General features: G+C 42.7%; 1 protein-coding gene across 1 annotated transcript in view; it reads left to right on the forward strand.

Moving 5' to 3' along the window:
• PKHD1 (PKHD1 ciliary IPT domain containing fibrocystin/polyductin) overlaps positions 1 to 19,186 on the forward strand; it is a 436,391-nt gene that overhangs the window by 96,732 nt on the left and 320,473 nt on the right. Inside the window, exons 28-29 of the mRNA XM_053273219.1 lie at positions 14,034 to 14,265; positions 17,141 to 17,291. Of these exons, the coding sequence (XP_053129194.1) occupies positions 14,034 to 14,265; positions 17,141 to 17,291 (383 nt within the window). The remainder of the gene's footprint in view (positions 1 to 14,033; positions 14,266 to 17,140; positions 17,292 to 19,186) is intronic.

Below are 19,186 nucleotides of genomic sequence, written 5' to 3' on the forward strand. Positions count from 1 at the left end.
GCCCAAAACTTGCAGGAGTACATAGACAAACTGGAGCAAGAAGTGGCTGAAAGTAAATTTGCAGTGGATCATGAGTGCCAAGAGAAAATTGCAGTTTTTCAGGAACTGGAAAGGCAGCACAACAGGAACTGGAAAGGCAGGACCCCCAGTTGTTCACCCAGTCAGCTCCCCAGCATGCCATGATTGCATCACTGAATAGTGGCAATCTCATTGGTGCTCCTGAATCAGAGTCCCATGTGGACCAGGGGAAAGATCCTGCAAAGGAGCCCGTTCCTGAGCCCATTAGATCATCCACGTTCACTATGCCCCATGGCATAGTGGATGAGTTGTCTTGCAGGAGAGGAAACCTCTTATACAGAGCCCCCATTGCTCCGGTGGTTCACACCCAAACTTAGACAGTAACTGGAAGATTCTCTTCCACTCAGGACACCTCCACCCTGCAGCCATGGACTCTCACTGAAGCCAAGGCTGTGGTGGATTCCCTGAGTCCTCTTAATAGGTACACAACTGTGGTATGGATGGCAAGATTCATCATGATCCACTCCAAAGCTGACAGTGCAGATTTTGATCAGGTTGCAAGCCTAGCTGCTAACTTTGCAGATGCGTTCACTTGGAGCACGGGCATAGATGCCAGTGCAAAGATAGATCCGGACCCTGGCATATGGGTTTTTCAAGCCTTAAAACTACTGCGCCCCAGAGAGTCCATCCTAGAGATGTAGCTCTCTCAGAAGAAAAGCCCCACAGAGCTTCCTGACTTCTATATAGCCCGGAAGCAGCTTCTAGCAATCCTCAGTGGTTCTTTAGAGATAGGTGAGACTCCTAATGGACCCATATACAGCATATTGAATGATGAAGTATTTGAAATAGTTTTTAATGGCTTAAACAGCCATATGATATCCATTTTGGGCCCCCTTCAGGTGCCCACTACCTGGTTGAACTTCATGGCCAAAATCAGAGTGACGGAAAACATAATGTGTGACACTGGGCTTTTCAAAAGACAGGTACCCAAGCCACTGTTTGCCCCAGAACCAGTGCAGTCTGTGATTTGTAGTAATTTTGGAGCCCACTCGTCCCCTATGCTGTTTATCATCTACGTGAAATCCCTGGGAGAGGTCATCTGTGGGTATGGGCTGCCCTGCCATCACTATGCAGATGATACCTAGCTCTACCTATAGTTTAAGTCAGGAGACACCAGGGAGGCAGTGGATGCTCTGAATTGGGATTTGGATGCTGTTCGGGCTGGATGGGGGCAAACAAGCTGGAACTTAATCCAGATAAGTGCTCATGGTTGATAAAACTGATCATTCGAGTAGTGAGGTAAATCTGGTCTTGGATGGGGTCATACTTCCACTGAAAGTCTGCAGCTTGGTGTTTCTGGACCTGACAATGTCCTTGGAGGCACAGGTGGTGGCGGTGTGCAGAGGTGCATTTTACCAGCTATGGCTGATACGCCAACTGCGGCCCTACTTGGAGAATTTGGACCTGACCTCAGTCACTCATGCTTTGGTAACATCTAGATTGGACTACTGCAATGTGTTCTATGTGGGGCTGCCCCAAAGATGGTTTGGAAGCTTCAGCTGTTCCAGAATGCTGCCGCAAGGATGCTCGTGGGCGTAAGTCTCTTAATGAGTGTTACACCCATCCTGCGGCAGCTTCACTGGTTACCAGTCTGCTTCTGGGCTAGATTCAAGGTGCTAATCTTGACCTTTAAAGCCCTACACAGCTTGGGGCTGGGCTACTGGTCAGAACCTATTTGCCTATATGAACCTGCCAGGGCCCTCCGCTCAGCATTTCAGACCTTGCTCATGGCCCTACCACTAACAGAGATCCAGTTGGTGGGTACTAGAAACAGGGTCTTTTAAGCTGTGGCCCCTCAGCTTGGGAATGCCCACCCAGAAGATCTTTGTCATGCTCCCTCTCTCAGTGCTTTAAAAAAATTAATAATTTAAGACATCTTTTAAAAGAAACTTTAAAATGTTTTATCTGCTTAGGTCTAGTAGGTTTTTTTAGTTCGCAGTTTTTAGCTTTTTAAATAACATTTCGTTTGAACTTTTGAAACAAAATTGTAACTTTGCATGTGGTTTTAGCCTGGTCTTTTAACTTGTTTAACTTTATTAATCTTTTACTTTATATTGTATCAATTTTATTAATGCTGTGAACCTCGAGCAATAGTGTACTGGAGGGGCGGGGTATAAATATTCTAAACAAATAAATAGGCAATATTATTTAGTGATGCAGTGAAAAGCATCACCTATTGATAATTTGCATATGAAGCTTCTGTTAAGATAAGGGCTAGACTAGTTTATTTCGGAATAGTTGCAACCTTAGTTTAAACAAACAAAATGGGAGAAGACTGTGATTATGCACGCACCAGTGGTGAGCATGGAGAGGAAGAATGCACATCCCTGAAAGTGGGGGTTGACATAAAAAGGAAAACAAAAACCCTTCTTTGAAATGACAGGCAACACAATTGCTGCAGAGGTCTTGCTCATGTTCTCCACATATGTCTTTGTGGCCACAATCCTAAACATACTTTCTAGAGAGTATGCCCCTTTGAACATTGTAGGCCTTACTTCTGAGTAAACACAGATAGGATTATTCTGTAAAAAGGCTACATGTGTGTTTAATACAGGGCACTTCCAGACGGTGATTTATTCCATCATTACTACTGATGGTTATGTGGGATTTTATGAAGCATTGACATCACTTGCACCCCATGTGGGATTTGCCCTAACCCTATGAAACTTCTGTTTCTTTTCATTATTATGACTGAAAATGTGGGATAAACAACTTGTGCATTGAGCCAAAGGTTAGATGGACTATAACATAACTTGTCTGGGGCTGAGAAGGAGTGGTTTTCTGCAATAGGTTCTTCTGATGTGTAAGAGGGCTGGCTCCCAAGAGCACTTCACCCCACCCACTTCCGTACCTGAGTTCATTGTTGCCAATGTACATCTGGTCATTCATTACCTTTTACAGTTTGTTATTTAACTGAGATCAACATTAATTTCTATTACAGTTTTCTGTCTTTCTTTTTAAAAAAACAAAACACTAAAAAAACCAAACTTGCTCACATTAATATTTGCTCAAGTGTAAGCTTCACTGCTGTTAATGAAGCTTCCTTCCAAGATGAAGGGTAGATCATCTTCCAAGAGAATAATAGTTTTTGGGATAGGACTGGTTTTTGGGATAGGACAAAAAACACTGTTCCTGTCCCAACAGCTCCAATTGTGGTGATTTAAATTGAGACAAGTCTGACCTCAAAACTTTAAAGTGTGGCTGCACAGAAACCTCCATGCCTATCTTGCAGAAACCTGTGTGATATAATGGCCTCATAAGGGTTTACTGTGCCTGCAATTTTCATCTGATTCTGACAAGAAACAAACAAAAAATATGTGAAACCTCAAACTTTAAGGGTTGCCTTTAAAGAAACCCTCACATCTTTCTGCCTGATATTTTGATGACATCATGCCCTCCCTACGAACTAAGATGTCTTCAACTTTTATCTAATACTGAGAAGAAACAAATGTTTTAGACTTTTTGTCTAAAACAAACAAATGCTAGATGCAGTTTTAAGTGTCTCTTGCTTCTTAAAACAGAGGGTGACCTTATAACTTTAAGCTCTGGGTGGGACGGGCATCATGACCTCAGAAGGGTCTACCATGCATGAAAGTTTCATCATGTTCTGCCCAGAAACAAAAAAATTATGAGGAGAAACCTCAAATGTTTAGTGTTACCTTAGTGGAATTTGAAACACACACACCCCACCCATCTGTATGAAAAATGGGTTGTTTATTGGCCTCACAATGGCCTACCATCAATTCAATTTTCACCTCAGTCTGCCAAAAAAACCAAAAAATTTGCAGGCATTAGTGATTTTCCCATTCAGAAGCAATGCTTTGTGCACTCCAATCTGACAACTGTCAAAATGATGTGAAGAGAACATTAAGACGTTAAGAGAACATCTTCTTTGCCATGAGCTCCACTGCCTGTTAAGATCATCTGGAGAGGTTTGTCTGTTGTTGTCGCCAGCTTGTTTGGCTGCTGCTCGGGAAGGGGCCTTCTCCATTGCTGCCCCTGGACTTTGGAATGTGTGAAATAAGAGCCTCCCTAGCGCTGGCAGTTTTTAAAAAAGGCACTAAAGACACATTTATTCACCCAAGCTTTTAATTAAATTTATATTTTTAATATTTTTAATATTGGATTTTAAATGTTTTAAATTTTTCCAATGATTTTAATTGTTTTAAATGATGTGATGTTTTAAATGATTTTAATTGTAAACTGCCCAGAGATGCAAGGTTTGGGCGGTATATACATATTTTAAATGAATTTTTTAAAAAATAAAATAATAAAATCAAGCCTCAAAACTTTAAAGTGTGCCTGCGTGGACGCCACTGAAGCTAACTCTCTGGAACTTTGAGGGAGGCATCACGGCCTTAGAAGCAGGGGCAGATCCACCATTGCGTGAATGGGTTCAAAGAACCGGGGCTGCCGTGCTCAGGGGCCGTGCCTCAGGCTCCAGCCACACCCCCTGCATCTGACATCAGATGCAGGGTGCGTGGTTTTGCTAATTTGGCCATGCGCCCCATTTATGAGCTAATTCGGGCCAGTACTGTGTTCACAGTTTGGCCAGGAGCAGCTCTCCCTGCTTTAAAAGGCAAGGAGACACATTCCCGGCCAGGCTGGGAAGGAAACTGGTGCTTGCTAAGCTTCTCTGAAACGGAGCTGCATGGCTCCATTTCTGAGTGAAACCACACTCCCAGCATCTGGTGTCAGGTGCAGGTGGCGTGGCAAGGGGATCCACTGGTGGCGGGCCTCCCTACGCCACTGCTTAGAAGGGTTTACGATGCTTGCACTTTTCATTTCGGACAAGAAACAAAACATTATATAGTAAGGGTATTCGCCGAAACAAACGTAACAGCAATATTTGTGCTCTATTACTTTTTTCCTGCCTGCCCCCACCCCCCGTAAGTGGAAGTGCAACAGCACTAATTTAAAATAGCATTTTTTTAAAAGGAGGAAATAGTTGTTTCAGAAGCACAATTTATGTATTTACTCTAAAGCAAGCCCCAGTATGTCAAACAGGGCTTACTCCTGGAAGGTATGCATAGGATTGCAGCAATGTCATTAAAGGTTCTGGCAGGAGAAAACTATTTCAGAATGTGGTTATTTAAGGCTCTGCACCAATGCTGAGAGCAGCAGGAAACACTTACAACTACATCCCACATTTGTTTCCATTTGTTTTTGTGTTTTTTTTAAATGGAGGCACCTCTAACCACCATAGCTGTGATTAAACCATACCCCTGCCCCATTCAAAGCTCCATGGGAGCCAGAGAAGTCTTGGTAGAAGAGGGGCAGTGCTGCAGAAGTTTGGTAAACCAGAGTGTGGAATAGCAGAAACAACAAACTAGCCTTGGAGTGCCCAGGGAAGGTACAGATAACCAACTGGAAGCATTCTGCCCCGCTCCCACCATGAGAAAATAGTGACACAAGTCCAAAAACGAAACTTGCAAGAACTGCTGCGTGTGTGGAAGCTCCATTTTGCTTCCACACTGGGCTTACTGCAAAAACCCACACAGAAGTGCACTTTAAAAGGGCCTCTGGAAGATGAGCTGCACTCATCCCTGAACATACAAAAAATGGAAACAAATTAGGACTTTTAAGAATCACCCAAGACTGAACAGGCACGCACAGATCTCTTGTCTGCAGCGATGCCACATAGTGCCTATGACAGACAAGCAGAAGGCAGATGCTGTGCAGAAGAACTCAGTAGCAGCAATGGTGGCATTGGTGAGGGGGAAGCATCGTCATGTTTCAGCTGCAACTTCGAGCTGCAGTGTGAGAGCTGGATTCATAGCTGACCTGGCGGAAGGATCTGAATAGTATTTCTTTGACTATAAAGGTAAAGTGTGCCATCAAGTCGATTTCGACTCCGGGCACCCACAGAGCCCTTTGGTTTGCTTTTGGTAGAATACAGGAGGAGTTTACCATTGCCATCTCCCGCACAGTATGAGATGATGCCTTTCAGCATCTTCCTATATAGCTGCTGCCCAATATAGGTGAAAGAACTATAAGTGCACCCTGTTCCCTTTGTGTGCCCTATTCCCTTTGTCAAAAAAGGAAACCTGCAGCTGTGAGACTTCAGAGGCAAAAAAGAAATAAACCTTTTCCTCGGTCTGCTCTGAAAACGGTTTGGTTTGACATGCCGCTGTCCTGGAGTTCCTTGCTGTCTCTTTCCATGTCTGGAGGGGCAGTGGGAGAGTAAGTAGTCACTGTGCTTTCTGTCTTTTCCCCTCACCTACTGTGGGGAGAAACTGACATATTCTGTGCTATGGATTCAGCTGGGTGTTTTTCACACAGCAGACATTACCATGATACTGTGAGGCTTTACTGTGAGTTCAAAGTTGCCCCCCAAAACTGATGCAAAAAGTGGGGGTTCCCCCCCGATATAAATCGGGCTACACTCTAACATGCAATGAAAAACATGAATTGTGTGTGAAGTGCTCCCCGATAGCTCACATAGACTTCGTGATAAATTATTATTATTATTTCTTGTTTACACAGTCAGACAGGTGTTATTGACTGGTTTATTTTATCCAGACATCGAGTCCTTCCCAAGGACCTGGGATGGCTGAATTTTATTGTCAGTTGTTCTAGATATCGTCGCAGAATATAGGTTATTATTATTATTTCTTGTTCACACAGTCAGACAGGTGTTATTGACTGGTTTGTTTTATCCAGACATCGAGTCCGTCCCAAGGACCTGGGATGGCTGAATTTTATTGTCAGTTGTTATAGATATCGTCGCAGAATATAGGCTGTTCCCAGTAAAGCTGCTTTTTGTAATTGGCTGATGGTGATTTCTGTGGCCCCTAAGGTGTTGAGGTGCTCTTCAAGGTCTTTTGGAACTGCACCCAGGGCGCCAATGACCACTGGGATTATTTGGGTCTTTTTCTGCCACAGCCTTTCCATTTCAATTTGTAGATCTTTGTATTTGGTGATTTTTTCTATTTCTTTTTCTTCTATTCTGCTATCCCTTGGTATTGCTATGTCGATAATTTTGACTTGTTTTTCTTTCTTCTCGACTACAGTTATATCTGGTGTATTGTGAGGCAGATGTTTGTCTGTTTGTAGTTGGAAGTCCCATAATATTTTTACATCTTCATTTTCTTCAACTTTTTCAATGTTATGGTCCCACCAATTTTTGGCTACAGGTAGCTTGTATTTTTTGTAGATGTTCCAGTGTATCATCCCTGCTACCTTGTCATGCCTTTGTATGTAGTCAGTCTGTGCGATCTTTTTACAACAGCTGATTAGGTGGTCCACGGTTTCATCTGCTTCTTTACAAAGGCTGCACTTGCTGTTTGTTGTGGATTTTTCGACTTTTGCTCTTATTGCATTTGTTCTTAGTGCCTGTTCTTGCACAGCCAGTATTAAACCCTCTGTTTCTTTCTTCAAGTTGCCATTCTTAAGCCATTGCCAGGTCTTGGTGATATCTGATTTTCCATTTATATTGTGCAAATATTGACCATGCAGGGGCTTATTTCTCCATTTTTCTGCTCGGTTCTTGACTTGTTCTTTCTTGTAGGCCTGCTTTCTTTCATTGGTGTTGAATAGTTTCGCGTTATTGACCATTTGAAGTGCATCTTCTTCACTGTCCTTGATATATTCTTCAAGGCCTCTTTTCTCCTCCTCTACTGTTTGATGGACTTGCAGCATTCCTCTTCCACCTGAGCTGCGAGGGAGGTATAGCCTATCTACATCACTGCGGGGGTGCAGAGCATGATTGATGGTCATGATTTTCCTGGTCTTACGATCCAGTGTCTCTAGTAGGGATGTACAAAAAATTTCGGGTGATTTGGGGCCGAACCGAATCACCCCTGATGTCCCCCGATATTTTTTGGGCACGAGCCAAATCACCCAAATTTCGGGCACAAAAAAATCGGGTGATTCGGTTCACGGTTGATTTTTGGTGATTTTTTAAAGTTTTAGTGACTTTGGGGCAGTTCGGGGGCATAGCATGGGATCTGGGCAAAAGTAGTGGGGTGGGGTGGTAGTGCCTAATGGGTGCAGGCTACCACCCCAATTTCAGGGGGATTGGGCAAAGGGCTGATTTTTGGTAAATTTCTGAAAATTTCATGTCTTTGGGGCAGATTGGGGCATATTGGGGCAGAAAGTGGGGCCTGGGGCAGAATAGTGGGGTGGGGTGGTAGTGCCTTATGGGTGGAGGCTACCACCCGAATTTCAGGGGGTTTGGACAAAGGGCTGATTTTTTGAGAATTTTTGAAGTTTTAGTGACTTTGGGGCAGTTTGGGGGCAGAAAGTGGATCTGCCCCAAAATAGTGGGGTGGGTTGGTAGTGCCTAATGGGTGGAGGATACCACCCCAATTTCAGGGGGATTGGGCAGAGGGCTGATTTTTTGAGAATTTTTGAAGTTTGGGTGTCTTTGGGGCAGATTGGGGGCAGAAAGTGGATCTGCCCCAAAGGAGTGGGGTGGGCTGGTAGATAGTGCCTAATGGGTGGAGGCTACCACCCATCCCCAATTTAAGAGTGAGTGGGCAGAGGGGTGAATTTTGATGAATTTATTTGTATGAGGTTTGTCTTCATAAGGTGAAGTGTGCTAAATTGATTACTTCCTCATATTATTCATAGTAAAGGAAAGTGTGAAAAAGTGAAAGTGGGGTCATGAGAGTTGTTTAATTGAAAAATAGCTCATTTGCTATGATAGAATGAGAATTCACACCTCAGAAAAAACTTCTGAGGTGTGAATTCTCATTCTGTCATAGCAAATGAGATTTTTTCAATTAAACAACTCTCATGTCCCCACTTTCACTTTTTCACACTTTCCTTTACTATGAATAATATGAGGAAGTAATCAATTTAGCACACTTCACCTTATGAAGACAAACCTCATACAAATAAATCCACCATAATTCACCCCTCTGCCCAATCACTCTTAAATTGGGGATGGGTGGTAGCCTCCACCCATTAGGCACTATCTACCAGCCCACCCCACTCCTTTGGGGCAGATCCACTTTCTGCCCCCAATCTGCCCCAAAGACACCCAAACTTCAAAAATTCTCAAAAAATCAGCCCTCTGCCCAATCCCCCTGAAATTGGGGTGGTAGCCTCCAACCATTAGGCACTACCACCCCATCCCACTATTTTGGGGCAGATCCACTTTCTGCCCCCAAACTGCCCCAAAGTCACTAAAACTTCAAAAATTCTCAAAAAATCAGCCCTTTGTCCAAACCCCCTGAAATTGGGGTGGTAGCCTCCACCCATTAGGCACTACAACCCCACCCCACTACTCTGCCCCAGGCCCCACTTTCTGCCCCAATATGCCCCAATATGCCCCAAAGACATGATATTTTCAGAAATTTACCAAAAATCAGCCCTTTGCCCAATCCCCCTGAAATTGGGGTGGTAGCCTGCACCCATTAGACACTACCACCCCACCCCACTCCTTTTGCCCAGATCCCATGCTATGCCCCCAAACTGCCCCAAAGTCACTAAAACTTTAAAAAATCACCAAAAATCAGGATTTTGCCCAATCCCCCTGAAATTGGGGTGGTAGACTCTACCCATTGGGCACTACCACCCCACCCCAAAATTTTGCCCCTGGGCCCCTTTTTACCCCCCGAATCGATTCAGATTTGGATTCGGATTAAATCCGAATCCGAACCGAATCAAGGGTGATTCGGGTGACCCAGATTCGGGCACAAAACAGAACAGGGGTGATTCGGTTCGGGTCCGAGCCGAATCACCCGAAATCCCGAATTGCACACCCCTAGTCTCTAGCTCTGCCTAGGTCCAGTCTATTATTCCTGCAGTGTATCTGATAACAGGTATAGCCCAGGTGTTTATGGCTTGTATGGTGTTCCCGCCATTGAGTTTGGACTTGAGTATTTTTCTAACTCTCCTGATGTATTCACTTCCAATTTTTCTTTTAACTGCAGTGTGTGCAATGTTATCAGCCTGGAGAATGCCCAAGTATTTGTAAGGTTCTTTCTCTTCCAGGTTCTTGGTCTTGCTTCCATTGGGCAGCTCTATTCCTTCTGTTTTTCTTATTTTCCCTCTGTTCATTATTAATGCAGCACACTTGTTGAGTCCAAACTCCATTGCTATATCGCTACTGAATATACGGACAGTGCTTAGCAGTGATTCAATCTCTGACTGGGACTTTCCATACAACTTCAGATCGTCCATGTACAGCAGATGGTTGATTTTACTGGATGTTTTAGATGTTTGGTATCCGAGGCCTGTTTTGTTTAGTATTTGTGAAAGTGGGGTCATGGCGATTACAAACAACAGAGGGGATAGTGAGTCCCCTTGGAAAATGCCTCTTCTAATGCTAACCTGTCCAAGTGTCTCGCCATTGATTGTTAACTGTGTACTCCACATGCTCATTGCTTTTTTTATAAATATCTGAATGTTTTTGCTGACACCAGTTGTTTTTAAACATTTTAGTATCCATGTGTGAGGCAATGAATCAAAGGCTTTCTTGTAGTCAGTCAATGCAACACTTAGATTGGTTTTTCTTCTCTTGCAATTTTCTATAATAATTTTGTCAATCAGCAGCTGGTCTTTTTTGCCTCTGGTGTTCAGGAAATTTCCTTTCTGTTCAACTGGAAGCTGTTTGTTAGTTAATAAGTGTTGCATGACTTCATCTGAAATTATTCCAGTTAATAATTTGAACATGGTTGGAAGGCAGGTGATCGGTCTATAATTACTTGGAACTGCACTTTTTGCTGGGTCTTTCATGATGAGATGAGTTTTCCCAGTTGTTAGCCATTGTTCAATATCACCTCCTTGCAAAATGTGATTGAACTGTTTTGATAGTTGTTTATGAAGGCTTGTTAGGTGTTTAAGCCAAAAGCCATGCAGTTCATCGTCGCCTGGCGCAGTCCAATTTTTAATTTTCTTTGCTCTTTCACTTATTAATTCTGGTGTTATTATTAGATCTTGCATTTGTTGGTTACATTTTTTGACCTCTTTCATCCAGCCTGCTTTTTTATTATAATCTATTGGATTGTCCCATAATTTCCCCCAGAATTGCACTGTTTCTTCTTTATTTGTTGTTTCTACGTTTCTTGCAGTTTCTCCTTCTATACTTTGGTAGAAACGTCTCTGATTCAACTGGAATTGGAGATTCTGCCTGTGTTGTGTAATTCTGGCTTCATACCTGCTAATCTTCTTTGACACTGCTGTTATTTGCTGGTTTATTATTTCCAGGACTTCTCTAATTTTCCTTGAATCGAGGTGGTATTTTTGGATCAGATACTGTTTGGTGTTTTCATTCTTCAGCTTCTTGTCTTTCATATCTTTCAGTTTTCTAGCATCTGATCTAAGCCTGGAGATTTTATTTTCTAATCTAATCTTCCATTTAGGTGATGTACTGCTTTCTTTTTTTACAGGTCCACTGATCTTATATCCGAGCTCTTGTGTTGTTATTGTTGCTGCACTGTACATTAGTTGGTTTGTTTCTTGCAAATTATTGGTTGTTATCTCTGCAAGTGCAGCATTGACATCTTTTAATGCCTGAGCAAGTTGTTTTTTGGCAACTGTTTTTAGAGCTGGAAGTCGAACCCTGGTGGTTGTTTGGTTCATGTGCTCAGTTATTTTTTGCTTTAGTTCTTGTTGCTTTTCTGTTAAACAGCATTTGGGTTTTTGAGGTGAAGGCAAAGGGGTGGTTGCCTGGTTTTGATTTTGAAACAGTTCAGTAACAGTGGGATCCTCGATTTCCAACACCTCCTCCACCTGTGCCTGAGCAACTTCTTCAATTGGTGGTAATTCTTCTTCCATATCTTGAGCCTGTGTTGCTCTTTCCAGTTCTTCCAGCTCAACTCCTGTGAATACTTTATTTCTTATTATGTATCTTCTCTGGTCTGCTAGCCTTTGTTCTGTTATTTCTGTATCTGGATGCTTCTCTTTCCAAATTTGGTACATTCTTTTTAAATAACCTCTTCTAGTTGGACTAGACTTATAATAGCAGATCATTATTTCCTTGTTGGCATTTTTCGTATATTTTTTCCGGTTAAGCAACGTTTCTTCCAGTAACTTTGCTGTCTTCAGCCCTGGTTGCTCAACTGAAGATCCTGAGTCCTGTTGCCTACTTGCCACCAGATGTCCAGGGACTATAGCACCTGGCGCGGTCCTTGTTGACCCGGGCGACGACCGATCCGGTATAGATTTATTAAAGTTATGCTCACCATATTGTTGATGGGAGAGGCACTCTTTGTCTGGCTCCTCTGGTGAGACCTGTCCAGTATGATTGGACCTCTGGCATAGCTCTCACCTTCCTCAGAGCACGCAATCCCCACAACCACGCCAAGGTAGTACCTCAATGGGGGATTATTATTATTATTATTATTATTATTATTATTATTATTACATTTATATCCCGCTCTTCCTCCAAGGAGCCCAGAGCGGTGTACTACATCCTTGAGTTTCTCTTTCACAACAACCCTGTGAAGTAGGTTAGGCTGAGAGAGAAGTGATTGTCCCAGAGTCACCCAGCTAGCATCATGGCTGAATGGGGATTTGAACTCGGGTCTCCCCGGTCCTAGTCCAGCACTCTAACCACTACACCACGCTGGCTCCGTGGTGTATGAAATCTGGATGATATGTGAACACACACCCTCCATTCTGGAGTAGATGCAAGCTAAAAGCCCTGTGTGGAAAATGCCCTGGTAGTGGAGGAGTGAATGCCTCGCTACTAGAAGAATGGAATGGGCAGGCTCCGTGGCTGACTGGCTGACTAGTCTCCTGTTGCCTTCAGGCACTGAAAAGGGCAATAGGATAGCTGGACAAGGATCTGGCCATGCTAAGCTTAGGAGAAAGGCTCCTAGTTTTCAGTGATGAACAAACCATGAAAGAATTCAGATATTTTGAAAGAATTCAGATATTTTGCAAGAACTGCAGATAAAATAAGTGAATATTCAGGCCGTTTTTTGTTTGCTTGTTTATGATCCTGCATCTTGGGAGGATTGCAATCAGATTGTGAAAGGAGTAGCCAGTGCAACTGGATGAAATGTGCGAAGGGCAGGAAAAATGTCCCAGTACAGGGATTTATTTTTTAGTTACTGTAAACTTTGTTATAGACCTGAGCCATTTGGTAGGTCTGTAAGCGATTCCTTTTTATTCATCAGATAAAGCCCATGGCAAAAGGGCTTTTATCACATGAGTCATCCCAAGGGACTATGACTTCTCAATATTTGCAGGCCTGGTGGCTACATGCGAAAAGGGAAGAGAGCCCTGCTTGTGGTATATCTCCATCTATGCTGTTGCTTGAGCTTGGTTTTATTTTCTTGCTATGAATTATTTTTGTATGAAAACGTATTTTGACTTTGGTATCTTAGATCTCTCTCCTGTTGGTTTTTTGTTGAGTCGAAACGGAGTTGATTTTTCTTATGAGTTGTCTCTGCCCCTGAAATTGAAAGCAGGTTATAAATGTACACAAACAACCTTCAGTGTCTAGGACTTTAGAAAGATATGATCCAACCTGTTGAGATGAAATACCAGAGAGTGTATTATTATGATTATTTTTGGACAGCCTTGGAAAATTAAACAAGTGATTGACTGCTGTGCGGTTTTTGTCTGATTTCTAAAAGAAGAGTTGAGGGGAAAGTACTAAAAGACACTGTAGTTTACTAATATTTCACATTTGATGCCTGTCATAGACTGACATTGGGGGGAAAAACCCTGTAAAATGAATTGTGGAACTATATGTAATACGTATTTCCATCTTGGGAAAGTTTTAATCATGCTATTTGCAACCAAACTAAGTTGAGGTGCTAACTAGTGGATTAATGAAAGTACTTATGACAGGCTTTTAACTGGCCTAGCTTCTTGAGTCTTTAATAGCAGCATGACACACACATTTCGTAGCTGAAGCTTTCCCCATCACTTTCTGTTACGTCAGGATGCTGTAATAGTCAGGAACATGGCCAAAATAAAAAGGTAGCAGCTTGAATTCTTATATATGGGGTTTGCTTTCCCCTCCTCTCTCTATTTTTTCTTTTTCATTTCAGCATCCTTAGCAGTTCTCTGTGGCCTGACATGCTCCTTGGAGGAGGCAGAAGACTGCAAACTGCCTGGTGCAGCACTGATCCAGTGTGACATCCAAATCAGAGCAAATGCTAATGTCTTAACAGCAGCCACACCTTATATATACCTTTGTGATGATTCCATGTGTTCCTCTTTGCTAACTAACAGGACAGCTGTCAATTCATCCAGCATCCATTTTACTGGCCTTCTTATCAGGTGAGACATAATTCTTCTGCCTGAGAGTGGCTGGATCCTGCATACTGGTTTGTAAGGAGCACTTCAGTTTTATAGGAACAGGCCTCAGTTCTGAGGAATAGACTTGCCACAGAATTTCTGTTTGCTATGCTGGAGATAGCAGAGTGTATTTTGGCCTGCAGAGAGATCTGCTTGATTGAATGTGAAATCCGTTCATTGTGGATATCAAAGCATCTCTCCCCATGACTTTCTAAAGTATTATTTGAGTCTGAGAGACATCAGAAGATCCGTCTAGTAAACGACCTACTTCGTTCCTTCTTAGATTGTGGGGTGTTTTTTTTTAATATTTATCTTCTGATCCAAAGCAACATCTGGTGAATGCCATTGGGGAAAAAGATTAGGGATTATGAAAAACAGAAGAATGTGCTTTCTCCCCCTCTTCACTACTTTGATTCATAAGCTAAAAAGTCAAAGCAATATCCAGCAAATCTATGCGGTGTTTATTCAACCAGTATCGACAACCACTTGGCTTAAGCCCCAATGTCACTGACCCACATGAATAACTGGACATTGGTTCCTCACTGTTGTATATTGTCCTGGTGTATGGGGCTACGTTCTTGAAGGTTATAGGCATTAAGAGTTGCCATCTTGTTTAGCACTCTGCTCTTGTGCTCTTAATAGTGGCCAGACACACAGTAATTAAGAGGTGTACCTTTTCCTGGCACGTTTTCAAGTTTTATAGGTTGCAGGCCAGAGATTCCCTTTCTATCTTGTTAATCTGTTGCTGAAATGGAAAATGCAGCAGCCCTGGCTTCTCTTTTCCTCCACCTTAGTTTACTGAGGGCAGGATCCGGATGAATCCAGTCATCTAGAGATCCAGTCATGGCTAAGCACCATTGACATCAAGGAGACAGATTGGTCATGGCTAATTGACAGGGACATAGCTACAGCTGAATGTGGGGGGACAAATGTCCCTGGGCTCCTGAAGGAGTGGGGGCACTGTCTGGGCAACAGCTTGCTTCTCGCTCTCCTTCCCGCACCTTTCTGAAGAAGATGATGGAAAGCAGGGGTGCATCTTCACGTGGTACCCCAGGACCCACTCTACCCTTATTATGCCCCTGCTAACTGAAGTTCCATTCATTTCAATGGGACATGAACTGGATCCTGCCCTGAGTCTTCGGCCCCCCTTCTTTGCAGTACAGCTGGAGTCCTGCTTATTTCAACATGGAAAAACAAGATATCGTGACTGCTGCGCCTCATGGGACAGCCATAGATTTTAAAGGCAAAGAGAGAGATTTGACAATTGTAGGCATGGACAAAAGATCTGTGTTTGCCTTCCTGCCTTGAATGGGTGACCAGATGCACAGGGATCCTGTACCTTTCAATGTTGCCAGTGGAAATTTGCACACAGGGAATTTTGCCTGTGCAGCTTTTCCATGTAGGGAAAGAAAAGCTGTACCTGCTGAATACTGGTCTTTGGCTAAACTGTTGCATACCAGATAGCTAAACTGTATCTTTATCTGATCATTTTGTTTATTTAGCATATTTCTGCACTACCCAACATACATATCTTTGGGAAGTTTACAAAATATACCAAAATTAAAAATGGAACCAACACACTTAAAACATTAGAACAATTAAAATGGTTTGAAAATCCAGCAATATAAACTTTAAAACTACCCTGTCCATATGAGATTTTCCTGTATGGTATCTGCCAGTTTAGCTTAGAGAAGCGAGCAGGAGAAACAAAATACCAGTGTCATTTTTCTCCCCCTGGCAGGCTCCTGTGCCTTTAACAGTTGCAAACCAAGAAACAATTCAGTGGTTAATAATTCCCTTACTGTAAGAAAAGAGTTTTACCTGTGATTTTTTGCTCGTCGTGCCCATGTTGAAGGCACAGGAGCTCTTCCAGGAAAAAAAGTTGGCAACCCGGAGAGCTGTGCAAAACATCGCTCTGTGCACACTCACAGTCTTAAATATGAGAAGATTCAATGTTTAAGGCCATTGGAATTTGAATTATTGTTCTAGTAGGTATGAATTATTGTTGAATTTGAATTATTGTTCCAATAGACATGATTTTAGAAGTTCCCCACCCAAGTGAGCAGCTATTAGCCAGCCAGCTAATTAAGAGCACCCCTTTGCTCTTACCATCCCTATTATTTTTCCCCACCCCATCTCCCACTTCCCAATGTGAGGAGAGATATCAAGAAGAAGAAAAACTGGAGGTGGGGGAGGCAGCTGTTAAACTAACTGGCACATATATCGAATCTGCTTAGCCTGGACTGTTAAGTAAGTTTAATTAATTTACTAAGTTAATGTTCCAGTGCTAGCAAGAAAGCATCATTGCTATCAGCTGGGTAGCAGGAATTGGAACCCTAAATGAGCTCATTTTTTCACAGTTGGAATTAGGGACCAGTTAGCCAGTTGTGTGGTTTTCCAATTTCTGCGCCTGCCCTAAGGGAGTTGCAAGTTATTCATTCCCCAGGATTAAGTGTGAGTAAGAGAGGGAGAGGAAACCAGCGCTACCTGGGGTTTGCTTCTATCTCTGACTCAAGCAGTGTCTATTTTCTCTAGTTGTCCGCTCTGGTGTGTGCGCGCACTCAGTTCTGGAAGAGAATGTGTATATATATATATTGAGAAGCAGGCAGAACAACATCACTGAGAAATATTTCCTGTGTGTATTTTTGGTTGGGAGGGTTTGCAGATAAAGGGGGAAGGGAGGCAAAACAAATAAACAATAAAAGAATGGAAACAAAATTACAGAAATTTGCAAAGTTTGACAAATGGTGGCCTGGAGTTGCCACAAGCTAATGGCTTGCGATGATTAATAAGAGTAAAAATAATTGCATTTCATTAAGATTGATGACACCCCATTTAACCTCCCTTCTCGTTTCAGCCCTAAAGTGGAAAGAGATGAAGTTCTCATCTATAATAGCTCCTGTAACATTACCATGGAAACTGAGGCAGAGATGGAGTGTGAGGGACCTAATCAGCCAATTACCGCCAAGATTACTGAGATATGGAAAAACCGGGGCCAGAACACTCAGGTATAATCAAATCTTTTTTATAGACTGATTCAAACAGCTTGAAATTAAATTTGTAACATTGTGTACATTTAAGGAGAAAAAAATCAAAAACAATTTAGACTGGGCAGAGGTAATATATAATATTAAATGCTCTACAACTTTGAATAGCAGTTTTAGTGCACAGCAGTGAATCTAATGGTTAAATATGGCTAATCATATGGCTTATCAAATATGAATGAGACCTGCCCTATTTCTTATAACTTGCCTTTAGAGCTTACTGTTATCTCTCTTATTTCTGCAAGCTGTCTTCCTGATTTGCTCTTTCCTCTGGTCTCTGTTTCTTAAATCGGAGATCCTGATCATGGATTTATTTGTAATTTATTACCTTGAAATTCTATCCTATCCCAGGCAATGGGTTTGTTAACCAACTGAATCAGGAAGACAAGTATTCCGTTTGCTGCCATGTTGAGTAGCATTACTTTTTGCATACCGAGCAAGAAAGTGATATTACAAGTTGGCTGTCCAAGTGCTAGAGAGAAATCAGATTTTATTTTCTTTCATTTTTCCAGGCTAGTGTTAATTAATTAGCCTTTACTTTAAACAGTAAGTGCAAATGAAACACAGCCAAAGTAGATGTGACTGAACAATGGGTTTGGAAGTGTCATAATTATAGTTATCTTTTTTGTCTTCTCTTACCTTCCAAGTGCTGACTTTTAGGTAGTGATAATCTCTAAAACAACATTGTTTGGAACACACAGATTCTGTCTTTTACCATGGGCCAGTTCAGATATGTATTCATTACTTGTTGATTGTGGTCAACAAATGCACATGTGAGTTGTTGTAGAATAATCACCACAGGCAAAACTTTCATATCTCCTCATTCAACGTACCCAGAAACCATTTGTAGGAATATCAGAAACTACCTCATACCGATTCAAACCATTTGTCCATCTAGTTCAGTGTTGTCTACATCAAAGGCTGGCAATCTTTAAGAAGAGGTATGCCAAATCGTCAAGGGTTGCCACTTGAAGTGAAGCTGGCATCCTCACCTTGCTGGCCCCACTCTACTCCCTGGGTCAGTTGGCTGTGATACTGGCCATGCCCATAGCTACCAGTCTGGCCACTGGATGGAAGCCCTGTGCTGATTGCCATCTCTCTTCCTGGCAGCATTCACTGCTGGCCCTATCCATCCCCAGCACAGCATCCCTCCACTGGCTCTTGCTGGTGCCTATATTATGTTCCTTTTTTAGATTGTGAGCCCTTCGGATATAGGGAGCCATTTCATTCATTCATTCATTCATTCATTCATTCATATTTCTCTATATAAACAGTCTATCTATCTATCTATTTATTTGATTTCTATACCGCCCTTCCAAAATGGCTCAGGGCGGTTTACACAGAGAAATAACAAACAAATAAGAATGTTTGTTGAAAAGTGCTATATAGATATTTGTAGTAGTAGTAGTAGAAATAGTAGTTGCTGTCGATTGACCAGCATTAACCATTGATGGCTGGTCTGTTTCTGTATCCTCAGCAAAACTTTGTGCTTTGTCTCTCAATTTTGGGAGCAGTCAAAGCACAGACGTTAATTGCTGAAGGGGATACAGAGCATGTGTGTGAGGAAGACTGGCCGCTATGCCGTTCCGCCCCCGCCATGCCCACGCGGTGTGGCAGGGGGCAGGGTTGTGCCTCCGGCCTTGGAAGCAGGCACGGCGGCCGCCATCATGGCCCCCTCCACATGGCCAGGGCTGGCCAGTCAGGAGAGGGGTTGGGGAGGAACTTGCCCGGCAGCCTCCATCTTGACCAGTCTCTCGGATGCCAGGCACCCACCCACCCACCCTCCCAGTACTCAGTGAGGGATAGCCAGTCGCCTGTGGGGGCCAAGTAGGATTTTTTGGGGTTGTGCCAGATTGGCT

This window comes from Hemicordylus capensis, chromosome 1 (genome assembly GCF_027244095.1).
Source record: "Hemicordylus capensis ecotype Gifberg chromosome 1, rHemCap1.1.pri, whole genome shotgun sequence".
Classification (NCBI taxonomy): domain Eukaryota; kingdom Metazoa; phylum Chordata; class Lepidosauria; order Squamata; family Cordylidae; genus Hemicordylus; species Hemicordylus capensis.